The 27,570-nt window shown below is 40.5% G+C and overlaps 1 protein-coding gene across 3 annotated transcripts; it reads right to left on the bottom strand.

Moving 5' to 3' along the window:
- Positions 1-244: 244 nt before the first annotated feature.
- ssrp1a (structure specific recognition protein 1a) lies at positions 245-27,570 on the bottom strand. 3 transcript variants are annotated; one of them, XM_041798030.1, is made up of 19 exons: positions 27,499-27,570; positions 26,538-26,620; positions 21,640-21,825; positions 12,941-13,046; positions 10,365-10,558; positions 10,175-10,275; positions 9,921-10,050; positions 9,710-9,813; positions 9,269-9,397; positions 8,962-9,183; positions 6,004-6,076; positions 5,856-5,861; positions 3,582-3,714; positions 3,437-3,482; positions 3,150-3,282; positions 2,895-3,062; positions 2,153-2,247; positions 1,884-2,061; positions 245-754 (listed from the first exon to the last, which is right to left on the bottom strand). In XM_041798030.1, the coding sequence occupies exons 2-19, from the start codon at positions 26,589-26,591 to the stop codon at positions 689-691; spliced, it is 2,124 nt and encodes a 707-aa protein (XP_041653964.1). In that variant the 5' UTR covers positions 26,592-26,620; positions 27,499-27,570; the 3' UTR covers positions 245-688. The 3 variants fall into 3 exon arrangements, with proteins under 3 accessions (XP_041653964.1, XP_041653965.1, XP_041653966.1); XM_041798031.1 differs by having other exon boundaries at positions 26,538-26,617; positions 27,499-27,551; XM_041798032.1 differs by lacking the exon at positions 5,856-5,861.

Genomic DNA, 27,570 nt, shown 5'->3' with positions numbered 1-27,570 from the left:
CAAAACTTTTTACCCAAGGTCTACCCATATATTAAATCGTCCTGTATTTACATAAACTACTGCTTGAATTAAAACTAAACTGCTGTTTACTCATTATTAATCATAAGGAAGATACAATAAAGACATCACAGCTTATTTCATCAGTCAGTTCATCCATGTAGACACAACTTCATGATTTTTTAAGGCAGTTCTCATTTTAACCTCTTTCAATGATTGCTGTCACTGTGGAGAAATTACAAAAAAATACAATTTAAAAAATGAGTTTTATTTATTCAAGCCTGAAACATGAGATTCCAAAACACAAAACAACATTAACTGCTCTGGGATGCTCTACACAGGATGGACAAAATTATTCAAATGTGTTCCCCTCTTTATATCCACATTTTCTACAAACTCCTACATCGCTCAGTGCTATTAAACTACAATCCCCACCACTACGGCTGAAATAAAAAAAATCTTCAGGACGTCTGGAGAACATGTTTTCCTCTGTCCCACAGATTTTTCTGAGGGGAAAAACACATGACAAATGTTACATGAGCTTTTAGAGTTGATTCTTACTTATAAAAAGACACGAAGAAGAAAAACACGACTCATGCTTGTTGGTGTTTCCGTCAGTCTGGTGTGAACCAACAGTGTATGAATGCTTGGTCCTTGGTGTTTGCATTTGTGCATGTGTAACTGTGTAAATTTAGTCTGACTCTTCCTCTGAGCTGGCAGGTGTGGATGCAGCCTCCTCTTCCTCTTCTTCTGATTCCTGGAGGGAAAATAACAAAAGAGGTGAATACGGTACTGATGTATAAAGTGCATAAAAAGGAAAAAAAGAACGGGATAAGAAGCAGGCAGGTCTCATATCTTCGCTGCTCTTGCTACTGAACAGAACTTTTCTTCTTCCTGTGTTTTGTTGCTTTTTCCTCCTCTTCATTAGTTGTTAAACTGCAGTTAGCAAATTGTTAGAAGCATAAAGGAGCAGGTAAATCCTACCATGCATGATTGCCTTTTTTCTCCATTCAGGCTTTTTCATCGTTAGAAAACAACAAACCTTGACTCTGAACACTGACAGTTTGGGATGAATACAAACACCATTACAGCCTTTGTGTTTGCTCTCTTATCTTCTTTCTTACTAAACAATTACTCATATACAACTTCTATTTTAAGGAAAGCAGTCATTATTTTAAGATATTACACACTTAACATTAAAATGGAAGTTTTACAAATATTGAAAGTCAGAGATGGGCTGGATACTCTCTGTGCCACATCCAAGCAAACATCTCTGCACCTTCTCCTTCTTACCTGTGATTTCCTCAGATCTCCCTTCGTCTTTGTAGCTCTCCCTCGATCAGGCTAACATCTTCACCTAAGCTTAAATTATTTCACACCTCCTCTCTTGGAGCACAAATGGTTACAGAGCAAGTTGAAAAACCACAATACTGCAAATTCCATTTAGGCTGGCGACCTTTGCATGTCATAGTCTCCTCTCTCTCTCCATTTCCTGTCTGCCTCTTCACTGCTCAAATGTCCAATTAATACAATTTAGACATCCAGATTCAATCAGACACGAAACACTTTGAAATAATAATAAAAAATGCTTTGTCCATGATGATTTTTTTCTATTTGTCTTGAATCACATAAGAACGGTTCTTCCAGCTACGTCTAGCTAAACTTTACTGTTGACTTTAATAGTTAGAACTGCTAACAGACCTGCAAACTTAAGAGTGGCTGCAGTTTTAATGCATTAAGTCAAACTGATAAAGAGGGCATCTATCAAGCTGAATGAGTCATGTTTGAATGTTGCGGTGAAACAGAGGACGAGTACTTGAAGATCTATCTCATTATAGTTCCTTATGCAGGAACCACTATCTGTCTGATATCATTACTGGCTTTACCTTCTTCCTCTTAGACTTGCTCTTGTGGTCAGAGTCCGATGAGCTCTCCTCGCTGGTCTCGATGAACTCTTTACTCTTGAAGCTGTCATTGCCTCCTCCCCTCTCCCTGTCCTTATCTCCCCCAGCAGACTTCCTCTTTTTCTCCTCCTTCTTCTTACCTCCAGACTTCTTACTCTCCCTAATGGATGAGGGGTGGGGAGAAAATTAGACTGGTTTGGACTGGTTGCAACAAGAAACAAAACATGAGTGTTGGACCTTGGATGTATTACTTCTTGGAAGTTGATCCTCCGCCGCCGCTCTCTGCGTACTCTTTCTTTAGTTTATCGTACTGCCTCTTGGCTTCTCCTGCCTTTGTTTCCCATTCCTAAAGGCAGAACAAAAATAAATATAAATGGATCAAGACAGCATGTTTCACATGACTAAAGATAAGCTTAGGCCCTTTTTGGCAGAGGTGTTGACTGAGATGTTTTAGAACCTTGCAGAAGGTGGGGCTGATAAACTTCAGATAGACAAGCTTCAGCTATTTAATTCTTTGCATTTCTTTGTCTAGACTTCAAGTATTTTTTACTTTTCACTTCAGCCTGATAAACACTCCAGATCAGCTGTACACATTAGTAGGACATGCAGCCCTATATGCGCTAATACAGCAGAAATTTAAGGCTGTCAAAGGTAAATTTATCCATCATATCAGTATTATTCTCCACAGATATCTTAATCACAACAAGACTGAGCTAGAAAATCATTTGTGTTTTTATTTGTGATGAGAAATTTTCCTACCATGCTATGAAGTTGATGACAAATGAGTAAGCAAGGAACCATTTGGCCTGATTATAAATATGACAAAGTTTCAGGGAAAAAACAGTTAATGTGTAATAATGTCCTTCTTGCATAACTCCTCCAGTTGCAGCGATGTGACCTCTCAGGCTTTTTGAATGTTGCAAAGTTGCCCGCCACAAGTTTTGTCCCAAATCTTTGGTCTGAACCGGTAAACTGACATTTTGGATATCTCACCTCCTTCTCCTCTTTGCCAAGCTGTCTCCACATCTCCCCGGCCTTCTTGGAAATCTCAGTGATGGAGATTCCCGGGTTCTCGGACTTGATTCGCTCACGGCTAGAGTTAAGCCACAGCATGTAGGCACTCATTGGCCTTTTAGGGCCGCCACTGTCTTTCTGCTTCTTCTGCTCTCAATGCAGAAAGGAAAGAAATTGTCAGACAAAAGTCTCAAATGTTTCCATCATGTTTCTTCATCCCAACCACTATCTCACCTCTTTGCGTGGTTTTCTCTCCTTTTTCTCCTTTACAACTTTGGCTTTTTTGGGTTTCTTCTTTTTTGCTGCCTCATCATCACTGTCATCACCTTCATCACTGCTTTCACTTGCTGAAGCGTTGCTGTCATACCTGTTTAAAGGAGGCAGGAAAACCAAAAAGAAATGGGAAAAGTTACACAAGCTTTGTGAAAAAAACAAGGCAGGAATAAAAAAAAACTGATGAAACCCACTTTCATCTTTAATATTGGTTAAAAAACAAAACTATTAACAAAAGAGTCACTCACTCTTCTGCAATGTCGTCATCTTCTTCTCCAGGGTTAAACGACTCATCTGTACAAAGAAACAAGACAGGGAAGCACAGATTAAACCTTCTGATCTTTAAAAACAGCAGATAAAATCTCCTTCTGTAGAACTAGGACAGCTACTTACCACTTTCACCACCTGAGTCATCACTGTCATTGCCCTCCTCTCTGATTTTGCCCTCAGCCTTCATCCTCTCCAGGTAGGCATCGTGCTGGTCTTCATCTGAGTCGCTGTACTCGTCAATGTTACCCTTCATGCCCTGAAAGCAAACTACTCCATCAAAAAAACTAGCAACACAACAGCACTCAGAATACAGCATCTAAATGGAGGTCAACAGGATCACTTAAAATCATCTTCATGTCCATGATTGACAGACAACAACAGATCAAAACGTAGAATAGGATTTTAAAACATATCTTTAAAAATTCAGAGCTAAATGTGGTGGTGAAAGGGATCACAGCTGAACCATGATGCAATGAGATCACCCCAAATGTTTCACACCATATGACATCTGCAGAGCCACGTAGAGTCAAGATGAAAATATGTGTTTAAAGTCTTGATATTTGATGATGTATGGTTTCTTTGTCTCCAACCCTGCTGACTTTTCTCCATTTTATCTCATCATTCCAGTATTTGTCACATAGGTATCAGCTGGTGGCTGCGTGGGCTATCAATCAGAAACTTTAAGGCTGAAACGTTATCCTGCTACTTACTGTAACCTATGAATGCAAACAGGGTTGGGTGATACATCGAGTATACTACGGGGTTCACTTCCCTAATGCTTCTCTCACAAGCAGACAGCACTCTCCTCCTCCCATCCTGAAAACTTTCCTCTGAGCATTTTTGTGTCAGAACCACTTCTGACACAAAAATGCTCAGAGGAAAGCAAGAGAGCGCAAACTGTAAATACACAGCCAAGGTTGAATCTGTCATCTGAATATTGTTCATATTTCAAAATGAACAAACCACGGTGAACTGTAAAATATGCTGCAAGATGACGGCAGAAGTAACAACACGTTAGTAAAGACATGGCCCCAGTAAATATTGTTAAAATGCCAGGATCTAAAAATCTCTCAAAGATACTCGACCCAAATTTTAATTTGCCCGGGTGTATTTTTGTTTTTTGCTGAAAACTTCCAGCCAGAGTTGACAAGAGAAGGCAGCCCAGTAGCTAACAAATGTGACTCACCTCTCCATAACTACCTGTAACCCTTGTGGTCGATAATCTAACTAAAATTGCTGTTAAATTTTGCGACCGTTGTAACATTTATGAGGCAAGCAAATATTTTTCTCCTTTAATACTCCAGTTAGGACTAGCTCAGACCTGGACAAGCCCTTAGTTAATTAAGCTGCTTAAGGGTTATAACTTTAGTGTTTGATAAATAAAAGCTTAATGGCTTATTCTAAGTAAAGAAACAAAAGTATATTGTATTTATTTATTAGAAGTTCGACCAACATACCAGCTGTTTTTCATTATCCAGGTCCGACTTAAACTTTCCTAACTGCAACATCTTCTTGTAAATGACTAAAAAATGTGTGATGAATAAAATCTGATAGTGAATGCTAAATTGAATGCTAAATCCAGTTTGAGTCCAACAGGGTTATACACATGTAGGAGTAAATCCATCTACAACTGCATTACCAACTGTAGGTGTGTTGGACAGACTTAGGGAAATCTGATTTAGTATAATTTCAGAGGGACTAACGTGCTTACATGCATTTTTAAAGCCCAGCTTTAGTTGGGCTAACACAATAATATGACATTAGGACAGGCCATTCTGTGGTTTATCTTAGACTAAAACCAAGCCTTCTTAATAAACCCCACCTCTGTTCCCATCTCCATGCATCTACATCTGTGTCTGCCCTGGGACAATCAGGCAACCAGTCAGGAAGGCTTTTATTAAACACAAACAGGAAATGCTCGTGTCTCAGAGCAGGCCATACATTTTCATTGATTTACTGATCCTGTCACTATGGCAACAGATGGCCATAGTGACATAGTGGCCTATTGGTGAGACCATGTTGGTGCTCACACTTGGCATTACTTGGCTGGTCTGTCTGACAATCCTGTGTTGATGCAGCGGTCATGATGACAGCTGTGTTGAGTGTTAAAGCACACCAAAAGCCCCCAGGTCACACATTAGTCAGCACGATGCAAAGGAACCCACATATCCAGACACTCAGTTATTATAGGAACACACTCCTTCAACCCAATGTCCCATGATTAGGAGTAAATCACTCTGGATTTTTCAGATTCAACACCATTCATTGGTAAAATCCAACCACAATCAAGTTTACAGGAAACAGTCCTGAGTTACACAGACAACACGCACGCTGCAGCACGCCATGCAAGCAGAGATCACTCCACACTCCATACATGACGCCCGTTACCATACCCACCTTTTTCTACAGGGGTACAAGGACAGACACATAGAAGAGGGCAAGAAACATCAGTATCTCTAATATGTCTGATACTGTTTTACAAAACTCTTGTCATGAATATCTTTTCCCACATTTGGAGAGGAGAGTGAATAACAGCAAGACCTACCTCTTTGAATCCTCTGTTCTTGATGTTGAGCTTTTTGGCATTAACAAAGTCAAACAGTTTGCCGTACTCTTCCCTAAAAGAAAAAAGGAATGGTGGAGGTTATTTCACCTCAGATTTGATGGATTGATTTATGCAAGGGGAATAACGTGAAACATGGCAACTATAGACATGTAAGTACTCGACTTTTGTCGTTTTTGAAAAGAAAACAATTCACTGCTGTTCTTTGTTCTTCTTTTAACGAAGAAATGTTGTCAAATTCTGATAAAACTTACGCTTTAGCAGCATCCACGCTAAGCTCTTCCACCATAATTGCATCAGCTTTTGCTGCTGCTTGTTTACATCTGGACTCTGCTGCCTGAAAGTACTGCCCCTCGTCGCTGATTGGTCCTGCCACTTTCTAACTGGGCCCAAACGGTTCAGATGGGAGCTTTGCAAGATGAATTCGCCAGTGACAAACAAGGAAACGGGCGTATCCATCTGTTTGCAAGGTTAACATTTGTCTCAATGACGATCAATGCAACTACAAATATATTTTTACATTTTGAAAGAAGATTTCTAAATTAACGTTTCTATATAAACATGCTTTTTCCTGTTCACTGGACGGGTTTAGATTATTATCAGAGCCATCTTTAAGTTTCTGGACTGGAAACTGGTCTAATGTTGATGATTTAAACAACATTTCTTTAACAAAATTTTAGTTTCAGTTTAAACCAAATGTTGAACATCCAAACATGGAGGGGCTGCCTTATTTTCTTCACATCATACCCCTCTTCTCTGTTAAGGCTTTATGGCCAGGTAAAAAGATCTGTCAATATGGAGCTCCTGGATTTGGTGCTTAAAAGTCCAATTCTGACTGTTGAAGGAGACACTTTGGTGTAGGGATTACTGTAAAACTGGTTTGACTTGCGATTGTGTTTGAAATATGTAAAGCTACTTCCCTGCAAAGGTAGAAACCCAGCTACTGCAATTAAATTTTTCTGTTGGATGATCTGGAGGCATCTGTGGTGCAGCTTTTACCACCATAACCGTATTAAAATTCTTTAGGGTGTGCTGTCTACCATTGGATATCCCCCTTCCGCCTGTCCTTTTCTTTAAATTCAACGCACTTCATCTGAAACTCTGGCTTACAAGCTACCCTGAAAGGCAAGGGTTTGCAGTTCATGATCACGGCTGGGTTTGCACCTCACGGTTCAGTAACAGGTTTGGTCCAACAGGAAAAAAACAGAAAAAACAAACAAGAAGTCCTGGAAACAGATTTCCACATTTCTCATATTGATTATTTTGAACTGTCAGTAGTGACAAATACATTTTGTTCTAGTTGTGTTTAAAACTACCAGTGATTGTTTATACAGTTTGTAGTTTATTAAAACTAAATTTGAAAAATGCAAAACAAAGTAATGTAAAATAAAAAGATTTGAGAAGATAATCTAATTGCACTCCCCCCTTAACACTCCATTTGCAATCTAAAATGCAATTATTTTCTAACTTATTTTTTTACACGAACATAAAACATAAATCGCTCTATATATTCTAACCCATACAATACTAGAAAGATTAAATCAGGCCTGAACAGGTTTGAAAAACACCTACTTGTGATTATTTTGACTCACAATGTAAGTTACATATGAATTGTTGACTTGCAGGAGTGATTATTTTTTTAACGTCATCCTCTATTGAATAAGAAAAACTTCTATAAAAATTAGGAAAGGACTTTTTGTGAACCATTTTTAAAAGTGACACTTGGATGGTTGCATGATCGGTGGAGCATAAGATTTCAGCTGCAAAAGAAAGTCTTAAACTAGTATTTTGACACAAATTTCAGGCTAAAGAAATATCGCACCTTCTGCGATTTGAAAATTGCAGTAGGCCATATTGCAGTTCAATCTAAATTTTGGTTAACCTCCCAGCTCCGTCTCTACTTTCATCTTCCTGCTACTGCGTGAATCTTTTCTTTGTGTTTTTTCTTGTACCGGCTTCTTCTTCATGTGTTTTTACTAGCAGTTAGCAAACAGTTGCCTGTATTTCCACCACCTGGATTGGGATGTGCATACTGTGCATCAGGGTGGGAAATAAGCAACTGCAACCAGCCAAATGCAGGTATTTTTGAGCAGTGTCTGATGAATTTGCGCAACCTACCAGCCATGGGGGCAGGTAAATACAAGTAACATAACAGAAGTATTTTATAAAGGCTTTTGTGCTTGTTCCCATCGACTTCATGATTAGATTAGATCCAAGCAGACCTACAGGCTCACTGACCATGCAGGAAAATGTCACAGAAACATTTCACTTCACTGAATAGCCTTGATTGCTACAAGCCTTGATTGTTATACATAGCTCATTACATTATATTGATCATTAAAATAAAGTGGCTGGTAGATTTTTGAATCCACTAGTCACAGTGGCAGGTAGGCCAAATAGTTAATTTCCAACACTGCTGTGCATGTTCCCCTTTCACCCCATTCAGACAACAGACTGTAGACCGTATCAGGACATATCTGTTGTGTGACTGTGTGCACAAAAAAGTTTCATCTTGTGATGGTTGAGAATTAAAACAACTACTGTTAAACCCCTACCTAAAAGGTGTTATCCATACTGATTAGGATTAATTTGTGAGTAGCCATTCATCCCATGTGTACACCTTAGGCAGGGGTGTGAAAACACTGTAGTCTTATTGCTCTACCAGCAAAAAGGAACTTTGTCGAATATTGGTTTTAAACATTTGGGGGAAAAAAAAAAAAAAATGTTTGTTGACAATTTCTGCCTTTTCAAGACTATTTTCACTGATTTTTAAAATCAAAATATGGAAAGGAGTGAGGAGCATGTCTTCATAGATTAATAGTAAGGTTAGATCTGCATGGTGGATACAGACAAATGTGAATGGTGAGGATAAACAGACTATCACATTTTACTACCTTGATAAAAACAAGGATGATTATGTGAAAACAGTTTCCCTCTCACCTCTCGATGCTGCTGAAGGTGTACTGATTTCCCTGCTTTGTCTCGATCTCAAAGTCAAAGGATCGTGTTGTGGTGGTGCCTCTGGCAAAGTTGACGCAGGAGATCTCCTCAAAGCGCAGGTGCACAGGAGGCTTGTGGACATAGATGAAGCCCCGCTCTAGGGGGTAGAGGAGGCCTGATGACGCCTTGTAGGAACATGTGATGCACTGAGCTCCAGAATGACTGTGAAAAATGGAGGCACATTTAGCAGGATTTACCTACATACAGGGTATACTGTATGTTTTCAGTGCTTTTATGAGGTGCTTACCCCTGGAAGTTTCCAGGAACAGTAATCTTGCGGTTGACAAGGGCCTTCATCACCCTGCTGACCATCTCGTACAGAGACCCTGACATGTTTTTACTGAGTTTACCCTCAAAGCGACGCTCTACATCATCCCTGATGGGCCAAAGAGGACAGGACAGGTTCAGTGTTTTAAAAAAAGCAACACTTATGGCAGCTTTCTGGTGTTTGTAAGAGGGAATACAAAGTTTATTCCTGCCCATTGTAATAACACATGCCGATTACTCCTCCAGACCTCTGGCTCCCTCTAGAGGGTTCTTGCAATAAGACACTAAAAAGAGCATCTTAAACACACACAGGGTTTGTGAAACCAAAAGTAGGCTTCACCACCAGCAGTTAGAATCAATCACTCATGTTGCACTTTGCTACACACTGCCCAGAAAATGTTCTTTCCTTTTAAAAACTCACTCGCTCATGTTGAGGGTGAGGCTGATGTCTTCTTCCTTGGAGAACAGAAGGATGAGGAAGTGATAACGCGTCTGTCCCTGCTTGATGGGAGGATCCAGACTGATCTGTAGAAATATCACAAAAATGTATAATAGCGAGAGGGGATGCAAAAAGGAGCAAGAGAGACAAAAGTTAAAATTATCCGAGCAATAAAAAAAAAAAGTCCACTTACAACGAAGAACATCTGCCGCTGATCCTTGTGTGGCAGCAGGAATAGACGGAGGACCGTGGTGTAGGGAATCTTGTAGTCAAAGGTCTTGCCATGAAGGTGAAGGAAAGTTGGGTAGATACGGATATCATATCTGTAGATATGAAGGGTCAACCAGCATGATCAGTGTGGCTTCTATTGTTACATGGTTTAAACACTTCATAGTTAGATTTCAGTAGTTTTAAGGACACAAATGTGGAAATCAGTGAGTGATTTACCTTCCTCTGGGTGTGAGACACTGCAGCTCCTTGAAGATACACACAGCGTCCCCAGTAGCCTGGATCACATCAGCCTTAGACAGCACACTCTGTGCAAACGCCTAAAGCACAAATATCCATGCCAATTAAGAAACAAACACTTTAAAGATGAGAGAAATACATGACAGGAAAGAACGCCATCCTTCTTTACCTCCACGGGGTCTTGTCGTTCATCGGACTGGCTGGGTGGGACGTAAAACCTGACCTCCATGAGAGAGACTTCTGTATCGTCATTCTGGTGAAACTCCAGAGTCACTTCGTTCTTCCCTGTAGCGCACTGGGAAACATTGGACAAAGGGATCTCGAACGCTGTGTTGTCATTTACATCAAAGGATAACAGTGGCCCTGCAGAGGGAGAGAGGAAGTGGAGAAGACAGAAACACCTGGTATCAGAGTGAGATCAATCTTTAATGCAACAAATATGAGACTTAACATTGTGAACCAGACCAGACACTGAAGCCACTGATTTTTGCTGCTCTAAGTTAACAGAACCCTAGGAACAGGTTGAATCCAATTTTAAATACAGTCAGAACTTCCCAAAATGTTACCCCAGTATACAGTACCACTGCCACGTGTTTGAAAACCATTATGCAGTTCTAACCAAGCACTGTGAGCACAGTATTTAGACCCCTTCACTTTTTTTCAGTGCTATTTTAACACCTGATGCTACAGCTGTTTAAAATCATTTTTATTCTTATTTATCTACATTCGGTACCCCATAATAACGCAGTAAAAACTGAAGTTTAGAAATGTTCGCAAATCTGAAAGATCACATTGACGTAAGTATCCAAACACTTTGCAAAAACAGCGATCCAGAAGGAAATCATCTCTGCAGCCCTCCAGGTGGAGTCCAATCAAGGTGTAGAAAAATCTCAGCAACAATCCAGAGAAACTGAAGGCAGCTGAGCTGAATGTCAAGTGTTTTAGAAAAGAGTCTAAATATTTATGTTAATATGATCTTTCAGTTTATTTTTACCAAAATCAACAAAAAAAAAAAAAAAATCTAAACTCTTGTGCCAGTTTGTCATGATGAGGTATAAACCCGTGAGGAAATAATGAATTTAAATGACTGAAGCATCAGGCTATAACACAAAAAAAAAAAAAAATAAATAAAGAGGGGGTTTGTATATTTTCTGAATGCACTGTATGTTTAAGTTCACATTAACAGCACTAACAGCATGACTTCAGAGAGCACCACAGTGTGGTGACACTGGAAGCAAACTGCATGTGTGGGTCTAAATCAAGAGTCCTTTTTTGGTAGGTTTGTTGTTTGACATGTTAGGCCTGCATCATTTACAGCAGTGGTTCGCAACTGGTGGGATGGGTCCCAAAGGTGGGTTGCGAAGCAGTTTTCATTGGGTCTAGGGACTAGGTGTCTGAAAAAAATGGTGGCAAAAGTCCTGAAGTCCTTTTTGGGCATCAATACCTTTTATTTTACCCCGTTTAACTGTTAAATTTGGTAAATTTAAATGTTTGGTAAATATATCAACTAATTTATCTCCTCTTCTTGCAATAAATGGCCACTTTTCCCATGATAATAAAGTAATTTCACAAGTTCTCTGGAAAACTGGCAAAAATTGACACATAATGATGGGCAAAGATGGTACAAAATTTGTCCGTTTTGTCCCTTTTCCTTTTTATAACAGTTTTTTTGTCCAATCATGCTCCAAACTGCGACATAATCAATTAACTAAACATGAGTTGTTGAACCTTTTCTGAAAACTTGAATCGTGATCTGTCAGAAGACAGACTGGTGGGTCCTGAGGCCGGACCAGTTGAGAACCACTGATTTACAGGATTTCTGTCACCATTTTTATCGCATCTTCATACACAGGAAGTGGGGCTGCTGCTGGAAACAAACACACACTCTTAAGGCATCTATTATAAATATTTCACAGTAGATTTTTCCATAACATTAATTAAAGCAATAGGTAAAGTCGGCATTGCATCATAATTGGGGGCAGAGCTTTCCATAGTGGAAAAAAAAATCTTTACCACCACTTGTAAAGCTATGAAAGCACAAATTTTAAACTGTGATGCTAAGGCCAACAATCAGCTGTTCTACATTGAGTCATTACTAAAAACTGACTGATGATGATACATTAATAAACGTATCAAAATACGGTCAGATTGTTGTCCATCCGTTATATGAGACTGGATGAAAGACCCATTCAATGGGAATGTGTCTTTAGCTGCCCGGTTAAATTGTCTGAATAGATATAAAACCATGTCTGCTGTAAATACAATGAATCAAACTTATCATCAACTTATCAAATGTTCATGGTAACCCTGAAACAAACACTTCAGGTAAGGTTAACATAAGGTGAAAGTTGCATGTAATGAGGCGCCGTCTACTGACAAACATGTTGGGATTTTGGATGTCACAGTCAGACATAGCTCATCCTCCTGCAAGATGACATAGAGCCACACTTCTCTCCTACTTGCTCTTTGCTATGGTTGGGTAAATGTGAAACTTAATCAACGGACTCAAATCTTAAAGTATATTTGTAGCAGAAGGCAAACCAGCTTTGGAGCCATTAGTTTGTTTTCCCCCACGGCGTTTTGTTTATGTTATGTTTAGTGGGCATTGCCTCTGATGTCAGCTGTATCTATACCATGGCTACTTTAAATATCCCAGGATATGTGCTGTATTCATTCTCACAGTACACCATTTATTATATTAACATCTAATATTTATGAGTTGGCCCATGAGCTTTTTTTTTTTACCTGAGAACTTTGCTGTTCCCCAGTTCCATCCTTTTACACACATGTCCTTTTCTGCCAGCTCCACCTTGTAGTTAGCCTTGAAAAACTCAGAAATCTTCTCCAAGTCCTGATGGAAAATGGTAAGAACAGAGAGGTTAGAGGGGCAGAAGGTGACGCAGAAAATTAAACTGACAGGAGAGGAAAAAGAAGGAGAGTAAGATGATAGAGATAGACAAAAAATGAAAAGGTTTTGAGTAAGTGAGGCAGTATTGCACTGGCACTGCATGGGTCAAAGCTAAGACAAACAGTTTCCAAAAGGAGTGAGGGGATGGAGGGATAATTAATCACATTGCAATTATAACCGCGCCCACCGCCGAGGCCACTTGGGAACACTGAAGGTGAATGTAATCCATCCGCCTTGTCTGTCCTCCTCCCCTCCACACGGCCGCCGACAATCAGCCTGTTTATTTATCCTGCGGGCCTGCTTACAACTGGAGAGGACACACACTCACACACAGCGACAAACACATGCTCAATCACACACACACTGTCCTAACAAGACACACACATGTGGAAGTGATTGTGGAGTGTGGGTGTGTGCAGAGTAACGAACGAGATTCTGTGGGAAACACAGTTTACGCACCTGGATATCTGCCTGTCTGTAAGATTATTACAGCCAATTAGAGCTGTGAGAGTTAGTGTGGTCAACTGAGATCAATGTGTGCGTTTGCAATCCAGTTCATCAGTGAGTTTGTTAGCCTGGATTAGGACGTGGTTTAGAGAGGAAAACATGTGTGACCAGATGTGAACACTAAAAATATGCTGAAATGCCTGGGTGAGTTGATTTGTGGAAGTGTGCTCATTCCCGTTATCCTCATCAGGCCTGCTGTTGAGTGTTTCTTCACTCCTCGTTACAGTTTTGGCAGATTTGTTGGTTTTCAGCTCATTTAATCATAATAAACACAGATCCCCCATCATACACACAAACACACACGAACCCACACTCTCTTACCAAAATTAAGCACCAACTGTCTTTATTTAAAGTGTTTGTAATCCACCCTCTCAACTGCTTTCAATCCCTCATTAGTGGAAAAAATGTTTAATCGCATTAAACATGATTAACCAAGATCCACAACTAGTACAGGTGAGAACCTCTCCTTCTCAAGACAATTTTATTTGAATCTACAGGACTGCTTCATTAACAGTAGGGCTGCAACAACGAATCGATAAAATCAATAAAAATCGATAATTAAAACTGTTCGCAACAAATTCATGTATCGATTCGTTGTGTCGCATGATTATGGCGTCAGTTCGCGTGGTGTGGAGCTCTTCATGTCACACACAGACGTCTGATTAACTTTACTTTGGCTTGGTTGAGTACTTCTCTGGTTATAATCTGATGATTAGCGGAAAATAGATATTTTCATCATCAACCATGTCTCATGACGGAGATGAGCCGCTTGCGATCTTAAAATAGCTTGTTGCCGTAAAAACTCAGGCAGAATTTAAGTTTCATTTCTGTTACGATACGGACTGGATAAAAAACAATAGCAATGAACTGTCAGGCGTTCATCTAACCCATGATATTTGCCTCACTTTGTGTTTTTAAATGTCTGCTAAAACATGAGAGAGGAAGGAAAAGCATGAGCTGCAGTCACAGGGCAACAGGAGCAGCTGGGTGTGTGTCTGTGTATATGTGAAGGAGATGGTTTCTGTGTTCGTCCCTGAGTGCGGTCGGTCTGACAACAAGCATAAAAAAAAAAAGCCAATATCCGATATATGAAAAAAAAAAAAAAACATTAATACACACAGGGTATATACTGTACATGAACACAAATGGGGACATGTGCATAATCAGTTGCATTTATCTTTGTTTATTTCACAAAGAAGCAACTTAGACTACATTTAAACGCTGTATAATAATCTTATATTTTCGCTGTTGACCATATTAGACAGGAAAATTATTAATGGAGAGCCATTTTTACATCATTGTGGCAAATATGCACATAAAATACGTTAACAATGTGTTTCTTGATAACCCTGAGGAAGGCCACAAGCTTAAATGCGCCTGTTTTATAAAGTTGTTCTCTAAAGATCTACTATCAGTGAAACTTTCTGTCTCCACACTGGTAGAATATGTCACAGGAAAGATAAACACCGTATGAATGCTTTTCTGGTTTGTGCTTTTCAAAGTAGAAGCCCGGTTTTGCATTTCTATAGAGAAACTCCGTTCACTTGTAGAGAATGCTTTTATTTTGAAAGGTTCCCGACAAACTTCCACTGTACACTGAATCAAGTCACTTTTATAAGGGGGGTTTATTGAGGTAAAAATTATGAAGAAGGACAGGGCTTTGAGAGCAGGGAGATGCGACTGAAAGGCAGAAAACTCGCACCCTGTGTGAAAGCCGCACCAGCAGGAATCGGAGCTGACATACGTGGCACACGCAAGCAGCAAACTGAGTGAGGGAGAGCTGCTCCTGCACTCTGGGGGGTAGGGGCCAGGCACTCGGGCTGAGTTCAGCACAGATACACACAGAGCGACAGGAGCAAAAAGAGAGAGAAATCCCCGCGCAGCAAAAAGTTAATCAGCTACATATTGGCCGATGTTGATTAATCTGTGAAACGCTATAATCAGCCCGCTGATAAATCAGTCGGGCTCCAACTGATACCCTTATTGATACTCCTTATTGATCGGTCCTTATCTATACCACTATCGATACTTTTCTGTAGTTTGTTGGAAAAACAAAATGGAGACAAATAATTACACTCGAAGTGGTCTTAGCTGAGTAGAGCTTGAGTTAAAAAGCTATGATTCAGTCCATCACATCTAAATCCCTCAAATACAAAGACATTCTTCATATAAACAACTGCATTTATTAAGGTTTCTCGTCAAAAACGAAATTTTCCAAGTTTTATGTGACACTTGAACAAAACATAACATATAGTATATAGTCGTCTAATTTACTGAGGTTACCTGAACGCATCATATTTTCCGAATTTCAGCTCGTTAAGTTTGCTAATTAACTTCAATTCTGCTGATTCCACCACAGATTTCTACACTGGTTTACTACTTTTAACAAACGGGAATTGCTACAAAGTTCTGGAGCACTTTTCAGCATTTACCTGAGCAGCTGAAGAAGAAAACTGTTCGGAAGCAGCTAAAGAGAGGGATATGAGAGCATGTTACTCCCAGCACAGGCAGATGTGATTGCATGCGTCTCGCAGGCAGCGTCTTTTTCCCTCAAGCTGACAGTTGAAGGTACCATATTCTGGTGATCCACTATATTGATGTGCATTTACTTCATGTTCCCCTTGAAAGAACTGATGTACACTACTGGTCAAAAGTTTTAGAACACCCCAATTTTTCCATTTTTTTCTTGAAAATCATTACGTTTAATGTGTCCTTGCACTCTGAAATGACAGCATAATACAAATAAGCAACTGGAGTTTAAAAAGAAATCATGGAATCAATTTATAGACCAAAATGTACTCTAAACTTTTGACTCATCAAAGTAGCCACCTTTGGCAGATATAACAGCTGAACACACTCGGGGAATTCTTTCTACAACAGAAATCAAATATTCTTCAGAAAGTTCTTCCCAAATCTGCTGCAGAAGTTCCCATAAATGTGTGGCACTTACAGGTAGCTTTGCTTTAACTTTTCTGTCCAGTTCATCCCAAACCAGCCTGATGGGGTTTAAGTCTGGAGACTGTGCTGGCCACTCCATGTTTTCAAGCTTACCATCTTGTTCTTTTTTCCTGAGGTAGTTCTGGCACAGCTTGGACTTATGTTTTGGGTCATTATCTTGCTGTAGGATGAACCCCTGGCCAACTAGGTGCATACCAGAGGGTACTGCACGCCACTGGAGAATGCTGTGGTAGCCGTTTTGGTTGAGGGTGCCTCTCACTCTGTACAAGTCACCGACCCTGGAACCAGCAAAACAGCCCCAGACCATCACACTTCCTCCTCCATGTTTGATGGTTGATGTCACACACTGTGGAACCAACCTTTTGCCTACTCGACAGCATACAAAGATCCTGCGTGATGAACCGGCTTTCTTGCTGCAACTCGTCCTGTTAGTCCTGCAGCTCGAAATCTCCTCTTCACAGTTGAAACTGAGACTTGCTTAGTACGACCAGTAATTTGAGTGTAACACCACTTCACCTCTCTGACCACTACTTCATTCAGTTCTCACTTGGCTTACCTGAACTTCAACAATCTACTACTCAATTAAGATCATACCGCAGAAACCTTCAGTCACTTGACCCAACACAGCTGTCTGACGAGGTCTCAGCTGCACTAGCCTCATGTAAAGAGTCCTTCACACTCACTGTTAACGAGGCCACAGACACATTCTGCTCCTCACTGACCTCCTCTCTGGACAAACTCTGCCCTCTGGTGTCTAAGCCTATTCGTAATACTCCACCTTGTCCCTGGCTCACTGAGGTCATCAGAACCCAAAGGGCAGGGCTCAGAGCGGCAGAGAGAAAATGGCGTAAATCCAAACAAACCACTGACTTGAGTGCTTATCAGCAAAAACTGTCCTGTTTTACCTCTGCTCTAAAATCTGCTAAGAAGGCGTTCTATCAATCAAAGATCTGTGCTGCCACTGATGCACGCAAACTCTTCTCTGCTTTTAACTCGCTCCTCTCTCCTTCAAACCCACAACCCTCCAGTATGTTGACTCCAGACATGTTCGCCTCCTACCTCACTGACAAGGTTTCTGCCATCAGCAACCAATTCTCTGAGCCTGTCCAACTCAGTTTTCTGCCACCAGCTAGTGATGCATCACTTAGCTCATTCTCTCCACTAAGTGAGAGCGAAGTCACCAGGCTTCTGCTTGACTCTAAGCCCACAACCTGTCCCCTGTCCCGATACCATCACATCTCTTGCAGGCGATTGAGCCCACAATCAGCCCTGCTGTGAGTTGTATCATTAACTCCTCTCTGTCCACAGGTGTTTTCCCAGCTGCTTTCAAGCAAGCGCGGGTTACACCACTGCTCAAAAAACCCACTCTCAACCCAGCCCTGGTTGAAAATTACAGGCCGGTCTCACTTCTCCCATTCCTATCAAAAATACTGGAGCGCACAGTCTTCAACCAGCTCTCAGAACACTTGCAGAACAATGATCTACTTGATCAGAATCAGTCTGGCTTTAGGCGGGGCCACTCTACTGAAACTGCACTTTTGTCGGTAACGGAATCACTTCGCTTGGCCAGAGCAGCTGGTCAGTCCTCAGTTCTCTTACTGCTGGATCTGTCTGCTGCCTTTGACACAGTAAACCACCAAATCCTCCTCTCCACACTCTCTTCACTTGGTATCTCAGGATCTGCCCTACAGTGGTTTAAGTCCTACCTCACAGGGAGATCTTTTAGAGTATCATGGAAGGGAGGAGTGTCTAAACTGCATGGCTTATCAACAGGGGTGCCTCAAGGGTCTGTGCTTGGTCCCCTACTTTTCTCAATATACACCACCTCACTTGGTGCAATCATCCGCTCCCATGGCTTTTCTTATCACTGCTATGCAGACGACACACAGCTATTCCTGTCCTTTCCACCAGATGACACAACTGTCTCAGCTCGGATCTCATCCTGCCTTGCTGATATTTCTAAATGAATGAGGAACGTCACCTACAGCGCAACCTGCCCAAAACTGAGCTCATTATCATCCCAGCCAGTCCCACTATGGAACCGCAGATCAGTATCCAGCTTGGATCAAATAATCTCTTGCCCACTAAGTCAGCCCGGAATCTGGGTGTCATGATTGATGACCAGCTAACCTTCAAGCTCCATGTGGCCTCGATTGCTCGGTCCTGCCGTTTCGCCTCTACAACATCAAGAGGATCAGACCCTACTTGACAGAGCATGCTACACAACTCCTGGTACAGGCTCTTATAATATCACGTATTGACTACTGTAACTCATTACTGGCAGGCCTACCTGCATGCACAGTTATACCTCTGCAGTTGATCCAGAACGCAGCAGCACGTCTGGTCTTCAACCAACCCAAGAGAGCTCATGTCACGCCTCTTTTAATCTCTCTACACTGGCTTCCAGTTGCAGCTCGCATTAAATTCAAAACTCTAATCATTGCTTACAAAGCAGTAACTAAAACTGCTCCTGTTTACCTGGAGTCCCTCATCCAGGTCTACACCCTTCTCGCCCACTACGCTCAGCTAGCGAAAGGCGCCTGGTACTTCCAGCACATCATGCTCCTAAGTCACTAGCTCGACTCTTCTCCTCTGTTGTCCCTAAATGGTGGAATGAATTACCCAACTCCATTCGATCTACAGACTCCCTGTCTACTTTCAAGAGAAGGCTAAAGACCCAGCTCTTCAGAGAACACTTTGCACTTAGCTAGGCAATTCTCTACTGTTGTCCCCAGTAGTAGATTGAGTCTCAGCCAGACTATTCTCCACTGCTGTCCCCAGTGGTTGAATGAGTTTCCCAACTATAGTTAGCTCGCACTGTCCTGCTCTACTTCTGGGATTTCTTTGCCCAGCTCTTTGGGAATGATCCAGCACTTGGTACTTGGTAAATAGTTGTTGTGAAGCCTAATGAATGGCAATTAGTGATCCCACATTTTCCTTGATTCATTGTTGCTGTCTAAAAAAAAAAAAAACAAAAAAAAAAACATAAAAACAAAAAAACAAAAAAAACAAAAAAACAAAACAAAACAAAAACTACATAAACAACGTATATTTTAGGTACTCTGCCTTAAACTCTACACGGCAGCACTTGCGTCCAATTGAACCTGAAGCACTTGATGGCACTTACTGATGTTGTTTCTTCTTGTCTAGATCATTGCTTGTGTTGTTCTTGCTCTCAAATGTACGTCGCTTTGGAGAAAAGCGTCTGCTAAATGACATTGTAACATTGTAACATTGTAACGACCACTATTAAGCTGTGCTTTAAGCTGTTTACCTGTGAGCTGCCTATCACGCAAGCTGTTTACTCTCAGAAACTTGTCCTCTGACTCGGTTGTGGTTTTGGGTCTGCGAGACCTCTTCCTGTCAGAGTTTCCCCCAGTTTCTAAGTGCCTTTTGATGGTGAAGGAAACTGTACTCACTGACACCTTGACTTTCTTTGCAATTTCTCTGTAGGAAAGACCTACATTGTGAAGTGTTATGATCGTCTGTCTCTCTTCCATTGTTAATTGCCTTTTTCTCGCCATTTTTGTAGCAACACACTACTTTCTGCAGTATAATACTGTTCAACCGATGCTCACGAGGGTATGGTACCACAGTGTGTTCCAACACTGCTTTTATGCAGACAGAGGGGGTTGTAAGTAATCAAGGAAAGTTGGAACACCTGTAGGAATTAGTAGCACCAGCTTTCAAGGCTTGATCAACCTCCATTGCTGCAGAAAAGCTTTAAATTGTTAACCCAATTTCCATTCCCTGAAAAGGGCCTTTTTGTATAATCCTGAAATGTAAATTATTTTTCAGTTTTGGGTAACCTTACCTTTTTTTTTTTTTTTTACCTCTGGCAGTTCACCACTTACCTTTGTACCATTTTAAGCCATTCATTGGATTTAAACGACTTGGATTGCAATAAATAACTGAAAAAATTGGGGTGTTCTAAAACTTTTGACCGGTAGTGTATGTTTTTACAACAGTTATATCTTAAAATGACGTTACGTCACAGAGCCTGTGAGAATCAATAGCCATATCAATAAGCTAAAACGTTACTGTTTTTTGGGAATTTCAAAAACACCGAACCGGGCCCTTATCGACCCAGGTTTCGATTCCCATCCCTAGTAACGACACATGGTATCTACCAGAAAAGATGCCTCTACACACCTACTCCTCCAGCAGACAGTTACAGGTCAGCTACATGACCGCCTCTCTGGCAGTAGGTCAACGTCTTGCTCAGGGACACTTCACTGGGACAGATGCATCAAAGCTTCTGTTCAGCTTGCCAGCAGCTAAACCTCCAGCCAACTTCCGATTACTGACACTGGCTGTGGGATAATAAACAATGACATCATGCCCTGCGCTCCGGGACAAGAGGATCCATCTCCCCCAAATACTACTCTGATTAACCCCGGGAGACTCCAGGTATTACCCAGTCCTCCATCCCAGTTTTTAACGTGCGTGCTGACAGTCCCCCACACACAGTGCAGCAGGGCAAAAGAAAGTCTGACAAAAAACAAACACAACCGCAATTTTTTTCCTGGTCTGTCCTCTGAGCCAAATTGTTTCAGTGGATTGACATAAACACTGACTCACATGAGCCGATGATTACACTGTTTATGGAACACACATGCTAGCACTGGTTTCCCTCATTAATCCCATTAGGAGCTCTGGAGAGAAGAGTCGACTCATTCACATACTTTGTTAGCAACACATATACACACACTCAAGTGGTGGCCTTTTCGCAAGATGGTAGCTTTTTCTTCTCGTAAAAATGTCAGATATATAATGGGGGTTGTTTATGTGCGGGACCCTCGCTTTTGTTACATCATTTGATGTAAACAAAGGGATGAACAAATCATCCACCAGTGTTGGTCTGTAATATTCCACTGTAATATTCCACTGTTTCTTTGTTCTGCTCTGAGTAAGGTAACAATTATTTCCAAGCAACAGAGAAATACAGCCAGGGGGAAAGCTTTAGTCTATTGACATTTCAGAACAAAAATGAGGACAAGATGAGAATGAAGCCTGCAAGTCTGATCAGACTTCCATATGCAGACCCGAAAGACATCAAAACTACACTCACTGTGTCCCTGAAGCCGTCATATTTGTAGATATGTCCCGTGCTGGTGCCCAGCTTGATGCCGTGACCCAAGCATACTCGTCTCCACTGGGCCAGGTTTAGCTCACCAGCTGGGATGCTGTCCACCTTCCCTGTCTTGTTGTTTTTATAAACCACATTTTGCTTGCTGAAACGCAGCCTCCCATCATTCTGTAAGACAAAACAGTACAGAGCATGCGTTACAACACTGGTATTTGAATCCCTTATGACAGAGTTTGATAGAGAAAAGCAGAGAGGAGAAGCAGAGTTCAGTTATTCAAAAGGTACAACATTTTAACCCTGTTTCAAAAGAAAGTCGTTTAAGAAATTTTAAAGGTCATAAAGTCCTTGAATTCAATACTTGTTAACATTTTCTGGTTTTGCAAGTCATGTCACTAAACTAATGTTTGGATTTCAGGCATAACAAGTAATTTGAAGCGGTCATTTGGATTCCTGTAATTTTCCCTAACCTCATTTTATAGACAAGTAGACTACTTCAGAAAAATACTGGCAGATGAAAATAAAACTATCATAACCATAAGTTTTTGACCTAGTTTAAGGATCAACTTTTGGATAATGGTGGTACAGTTTGTTTCTCATTGCAACATGGAATACAGATCTATCCGTTCATTTATCTATTATCTATATTGCTAGTCCTGTTTGCACGGCGACCCCCAACGGGATAAGCGGTATAGAAAATGGATGGATGGATAGTTCTGTTTGGGGGTTGTGTTGGGCTAGAGCTGATCCCAGCAGCCACTGGGCGAGAGGTGGGTACAACCTGGACAGTTCATCAGTCAATCAAAGGGCTGACATACAAACAAGCAGGCACAGTCACACCCACGGGCAATTGGAAGCCAGTTAACCTGGTGAGCATGTTTTGGGACTTTGGTAAGAAGCCGTCTGCCTAGAGGAAATTTGCAACAGATTTTTCTCAAAATCTGATAAAAAGAAATCTATAGTTTCTGTTGAACCATTAATTTCTTCTCAATTCTTTCCTCATGTTCTAGAATAAATACTCAAAACAAAGAAACTCAAAGATTCTCAATTTTTTTAAATACTTTGACACGTTTGGATTTGCATTGTTTTGAATGACCCTGGTTTTTTAATGACAGTATTGAAAATAGGGGTGGGCGATATGGAAAAAAAATCATATCACGATTGTTTTATGGCCAGATGACGATCTCAATTTTATTCATTACATTTCTAAGACAAATTAGCAAGTTAGTGTCCAGAAAAAACAACCTTTTCTCTGATTTTTATCGATTTCTTCTGCACCATCCTGTTGGTCAATGCATTATATGTATGTGGGTGTGTGTGTGTGTGTGTGTATGTAGAGGTCTTATCTCACGATATATATAAGTTCCAAACATTTTTTTCCTGCATTCTGATCTATTCTGTCTTCTGGAACCAATTTCTAAATTTTCTGCACCACTTTAGAATTATTATGTGTGTCTTTGTCTGTGTTTTAAAATCTACTGTACTGTTTATTAAGCACATTTTGACACTCTGATTTGCGTTTTATGGTCTTTAAAAAGAATTCCTGCAGCTGAAGCTTTAAACAAGTAGCCTGTTCATACAGTATGCAATTTAACATCAAATTTACTTCAGCCTTGTTTACAGACTGCCAAAAAAAGAAAATTTAAATATGACACACATTTGATGAATTTTTGAGACATGTGGTTATGCAGTTAAGTAGTGACTGTATGTTGTTTTAACACAATTTTGATTTTTATTTAAAAAAGGTTGTGTATATGTTGATTTTACTGCTCTGAATAAGGCTGTGATGAGCAGTTACATAAACATGTCACACTGACACCTGTCTGCTACTTACAATGATGGAGAGAAGAAGAAAGGCAAGATTACGTGCTGCAGCAGTATGAATGTAGGCCAACAAAATGCATGTATATTAATGATTTTACTGTTTAAAACATTTTCTAACAATGATCCATGTCTGGACCTCGCGGATGTCACCGCCTCCCTCCGTAAAAAGACGCTGATGTTATAATGTTTCTTTCACCCGTGGCTGCGTTATCCTGACGTTTACTTGCCAGGTGGAAAGGCTTGTAAATAACTCGGAAAATAATAATTGAAAGCAAAACAACGTCAGCTGTAACAGTTACATAGGCTACCTGCCTCAGACACACTTTACTCCACTGACCGCGGTATGCTTCATCTCTCTCACCTGTTTGAACCTCGGCAGACTGGGGGATCCTGTCTTTAGAGCTCATCAAAAAACGCTGATATGCTTTGTTCAGATTGAGGAAATAAATGTTTTTTTGCACACTAATGGTTCAGAAAACCAAGACAAAGCTTTGTGTAAGAGTTAGAAATCATCCTAAGAACTAAATCTTAAGTTTCACTTTCACTTTGACCGGCAGGCTCTGCATCAGGGAGAAGAAGGGGAGGGAGGGGGGAGCAAGGAGCGAGAAGTAGTATAGCCGATCCTACGATAAAACAGATTAAGCAGATCGCCAGTACATTCTATTTCTTCACGATCTGAGATCGTCTTATTGCGCACCCCTAATTGAAAAGTACAAAAGCTCATAACAATTAATTCACAGATATTCGGTCAGAATTGTAAGCCACTGAGAGAAAGAGCAAGAGCCGTGCCTATCCATTTAAATGTACATTTCAGCAAATACTGACACTGGAATTTCACAAAGATGCCCAAAACTATGCTTGTCTCTTACAAAGAGAGAGTGAAGGAGGTTTCCGCAGAGGCGACACTATTTAAATTTCTCAAATACACCGAAATGTTTCATTGCTGAAATATGGCAAGTGTGCAGGCCGAATTCAAAAAGCTGCTCCTGGTGATGATATTCTAAGAAAATTCTTAGAATTCTGACGATTTCTGAGAATACCCCTTCAAGTTTGAGACAGTATCCATGTTAGGAATAAGCATGATAGAGTCCCTCTTCCTTTCCTTTCTCTTTTCTTTGTAAATTGTTTTGGACTGGTTTTCATGTGGGAAATAACCAATGGGTTAAGCGGTGTTGGAATGTCTGACAGTCTTGAATGCACCATGCCAGCAGTGGACGCGAAGCTGCGACTGTGCCACCTTTAAATGATGCCAGAAGACTCAGGTGGAGGCGAACTAAGAGAAGAAGACGCCAACTCAGACTCTACAGCAACCAAAACTCCACGGGAGGAAACCGTGTTACTGTTTTTGAATTAGGTTACATCACAACCAAACCAAAACTGAACTGAGGGAACGCTTTGGCTCACCGAACCATGCAATGCTTCAACAGCGGACTAGGCTGGAGGCCCTGACGACAACCGCGTGCAGGTGAGCTAACCCAGCCTGTTTCTCCTTATGGAGAACTAGTCCTGTTTTCTTTTATCTTTTCCTTTAATACACTAGATGTTAGGGCTTGAGTTTTTGTTTATCTACCCGCGTTTAACCCGTGACAATCCAAGTAAAGATAAAGGTTATTCACCGATTATCTTAACTGTTAGAAGAGATCCAAAATTGAAAAGGTTATCAGTAGTGAGAAGGACTTTTAATAGGCGTATAAGTTTCTAAATCAGAGGAGAAAATGGACAACTGTTGACAAATACATAGTGAAATATGTTATTACTGAATCACAGTGGTCCGAACAGACATACAAATTATTGATGGGTGCATTTCAGTCTATTCTGGACTGTTTTTTAGTGCAAAGTGAGGCATGCATTGTCAATTCCACTAAATGTGGTTTACTTCATGGGTGAATCAAATCACTGAGTTAAGGGCTGTTCTATCAGTATTCTGGGATTACTGTGCATTTGCTTTTGGTATGCATTTAATTGTTATCGAATCTTTACCATGTGCAGATTGAAAATGTAAAAAATAGCTAAGTTAATTAACCAATTAAAAGTATTTGGGAGCTCATTCTTGTTGCTGTGATTTCAAAACAGGTATCGACATCACGTGATTTTAATTATTATCTAATTGAATTCAAATTTTTGGTATCATGACAACTCTACTACAAACAAAGACTTTTCTGTTGTTTTAATACTGCTGTACTGGGCTGATGTCATGGCTTTAAGAGCATAAAGGCTAGACCAGCCTGCATGGGACAGTATGTAACCCATTTCCAGTATGAATGTTCTTTTCCAAGTTTCATTGAGTAGTGGTGGTTAATTAAATGCATTTTTTTCCTCATGTTAAATGGACATTGTGTGTTTAGCACTCAAAAGTAAATAGCTGATTCAGAACCCACTATATATATATATATATATGCAATAATATATAGTTTCATGTACATTTTAAATAGGGCTGAACGATTTGCAAAAATAATCTAATTGCAATTTTTTTCCTGATATTACGATTTAATATGTGATTATTTTTAGATTACTCAACTTAGGCATTTTTCAACAAATTCAAGCAATATATCAATTCATATTATAACCTATATTCAGTCAAGAACACTCATCATAAATGTTACCATTTCATTGCAAAATGGATATAGCCGACAGTTTTACTTGGCAGAGAAGGCTCTGTTTCAAAAATGCTCCCTGGGTTAGTCAAGCAGCATACTTTGACTTTCCAAATGAAATTATTTCAGAAGCAATTAATCCATAGTAGCATGAATCTGAATATGAAGATACAACAAGCTTTCTGCTATAAAGGAGGTGGCTGGGGTGGGGGAGGTAAAACCTGTGAAGCTGCTGCAAAAAAATTGAATGTATTAAACTGCTAATTTGACATATTTCAAATTTAAAAAATATTGCAACTTCTGCGATTTGTAAATTGCAGCAGGCCATATTGCGACTTAATCTAAGTTGGGATTGATTTCCCAGCCCTAATTTTAAACCATATGAACAAAAACACTGAGACTGTTTCTTATACCCCTCCAATAAGGACCATAGCTCCATATTGAAAGGCTAATAAGGATACTGACCCAGGAGCCTTTGACCTCCTGATAAATCTCGTTGAACTCCAGTGTGTCTCCCATCCCAGCTACAGGCGATGACTGATGCTCTACTGACAGACAGACAAGAGAAAATGCATCTTAGTTAGCTGGAATCATACCTGTGATTATTATTGCCAACTTCCTAAAGGGCATTCTCCGTTCATGGAGTGCAACAATATTAATCTTGTGACCATCTCTGTCCTTGTTCGCCCAGCTACCTTCAGCTACAGGTCGGACCCTCTGGACAAGCTTAATGCACATTTGAGAGCGCAAAGACACCGTGATTGAACAAACAGGGTCAGACCGATGAAAGAAATGTGGGGATAAACCTACCGCTGTATCATATTTCGAAAACAAAAAGTCTGTGGTGGCAGAGATACCGTAAACAGTATTTTTCCAGTTCACTTTTGTTTACCTTTGTGGCATACGCATTTAACTCACAACACTGTGTGCAACTTGGAGCTAGCTAAGCTAGCACAAAGTTTCATCGTTGATTGTTAGAGTAAACTCACAATTAGCGAGCCTTAGCGCACTCGTTCCCGTCCTATCTTCTGTTTCTACTAAGATTCAGTCGTTAATAGCGTTCAAGACCTCTCGTTTAACTATACAGAAATAGTCGATAAACGTTTACTTCTATCTATGCTGCACCTTTCACAATAGCTAGGGTGCGCTTCTTTTACTGAACTACGTAGCACTAACTCCCCCATCTAATGCCAAGCTGACTACTTGAATAACGGCAGCGCCCTGTGGAGACACGCTGTACACCAAATCAAGCGCACCGCTAGCGGTAGGCCGGTGTAAAGAAAATATGTGATATTTGTGATTATTTTATGAACGTTTTATCTGAAAATGAAATATATATGTGAACTACAGTCGCGTGCAATTTGAAAACGTTAAAAACAAGCGCCTCTATGCGCGAAAAATAGTGTTAGAAAACTTAATGTCTTACTGTCAATGTGTTGAGCAGCTTCGCCTGTTTCCCGCGTGTAGCATCGAGGGCTAGCGCTACGTCACAGGAAGG

This window comes from Cheilinus undulatus, linkage group 10 (genome assembly GCF_018320785.1).
Source record: "Cheilinus undulatus linkage group 10, ASM1832078v1, whole genome shotgun sequence".
Lineage (NCBI taxonomy): Eukaryota > Metazoa > Chordata > Actinopteri > Labriformes > Labridae > Cheilinus > Cheilinus undulatus.
The sequence above is the reverse complement of the archived record's forward strand: the minus strand, read 5'-3'. Positions and strand labels throughout refer to the sequence as shown.

Bases quoted from the DNA above. Each gene is read 5' to 3' on its own strand.
- ssrp1a (XM_041798030.1), bottom strand. From the start codon at position 26,591: ATGGGAGACACACTGGAGTTCAACGAGATTTATCAGGAGGTCAAAGGC. The intron at 3,483-3,581 runs GTAAGTAGCTGT...TTCTTTGTACAG, and splicing joins TGACTCAGGTGGTGAAAGTG to ATGAGTCGTTTAACCCTGGA. The intron at 755-1,883 runs GTAAAGCCAGTA...TTTTCCCTCCAG, and splicing joins GCAAGTCTAAGAGGAAGAAG to GAATCAGAAGAAGAGGAAGA.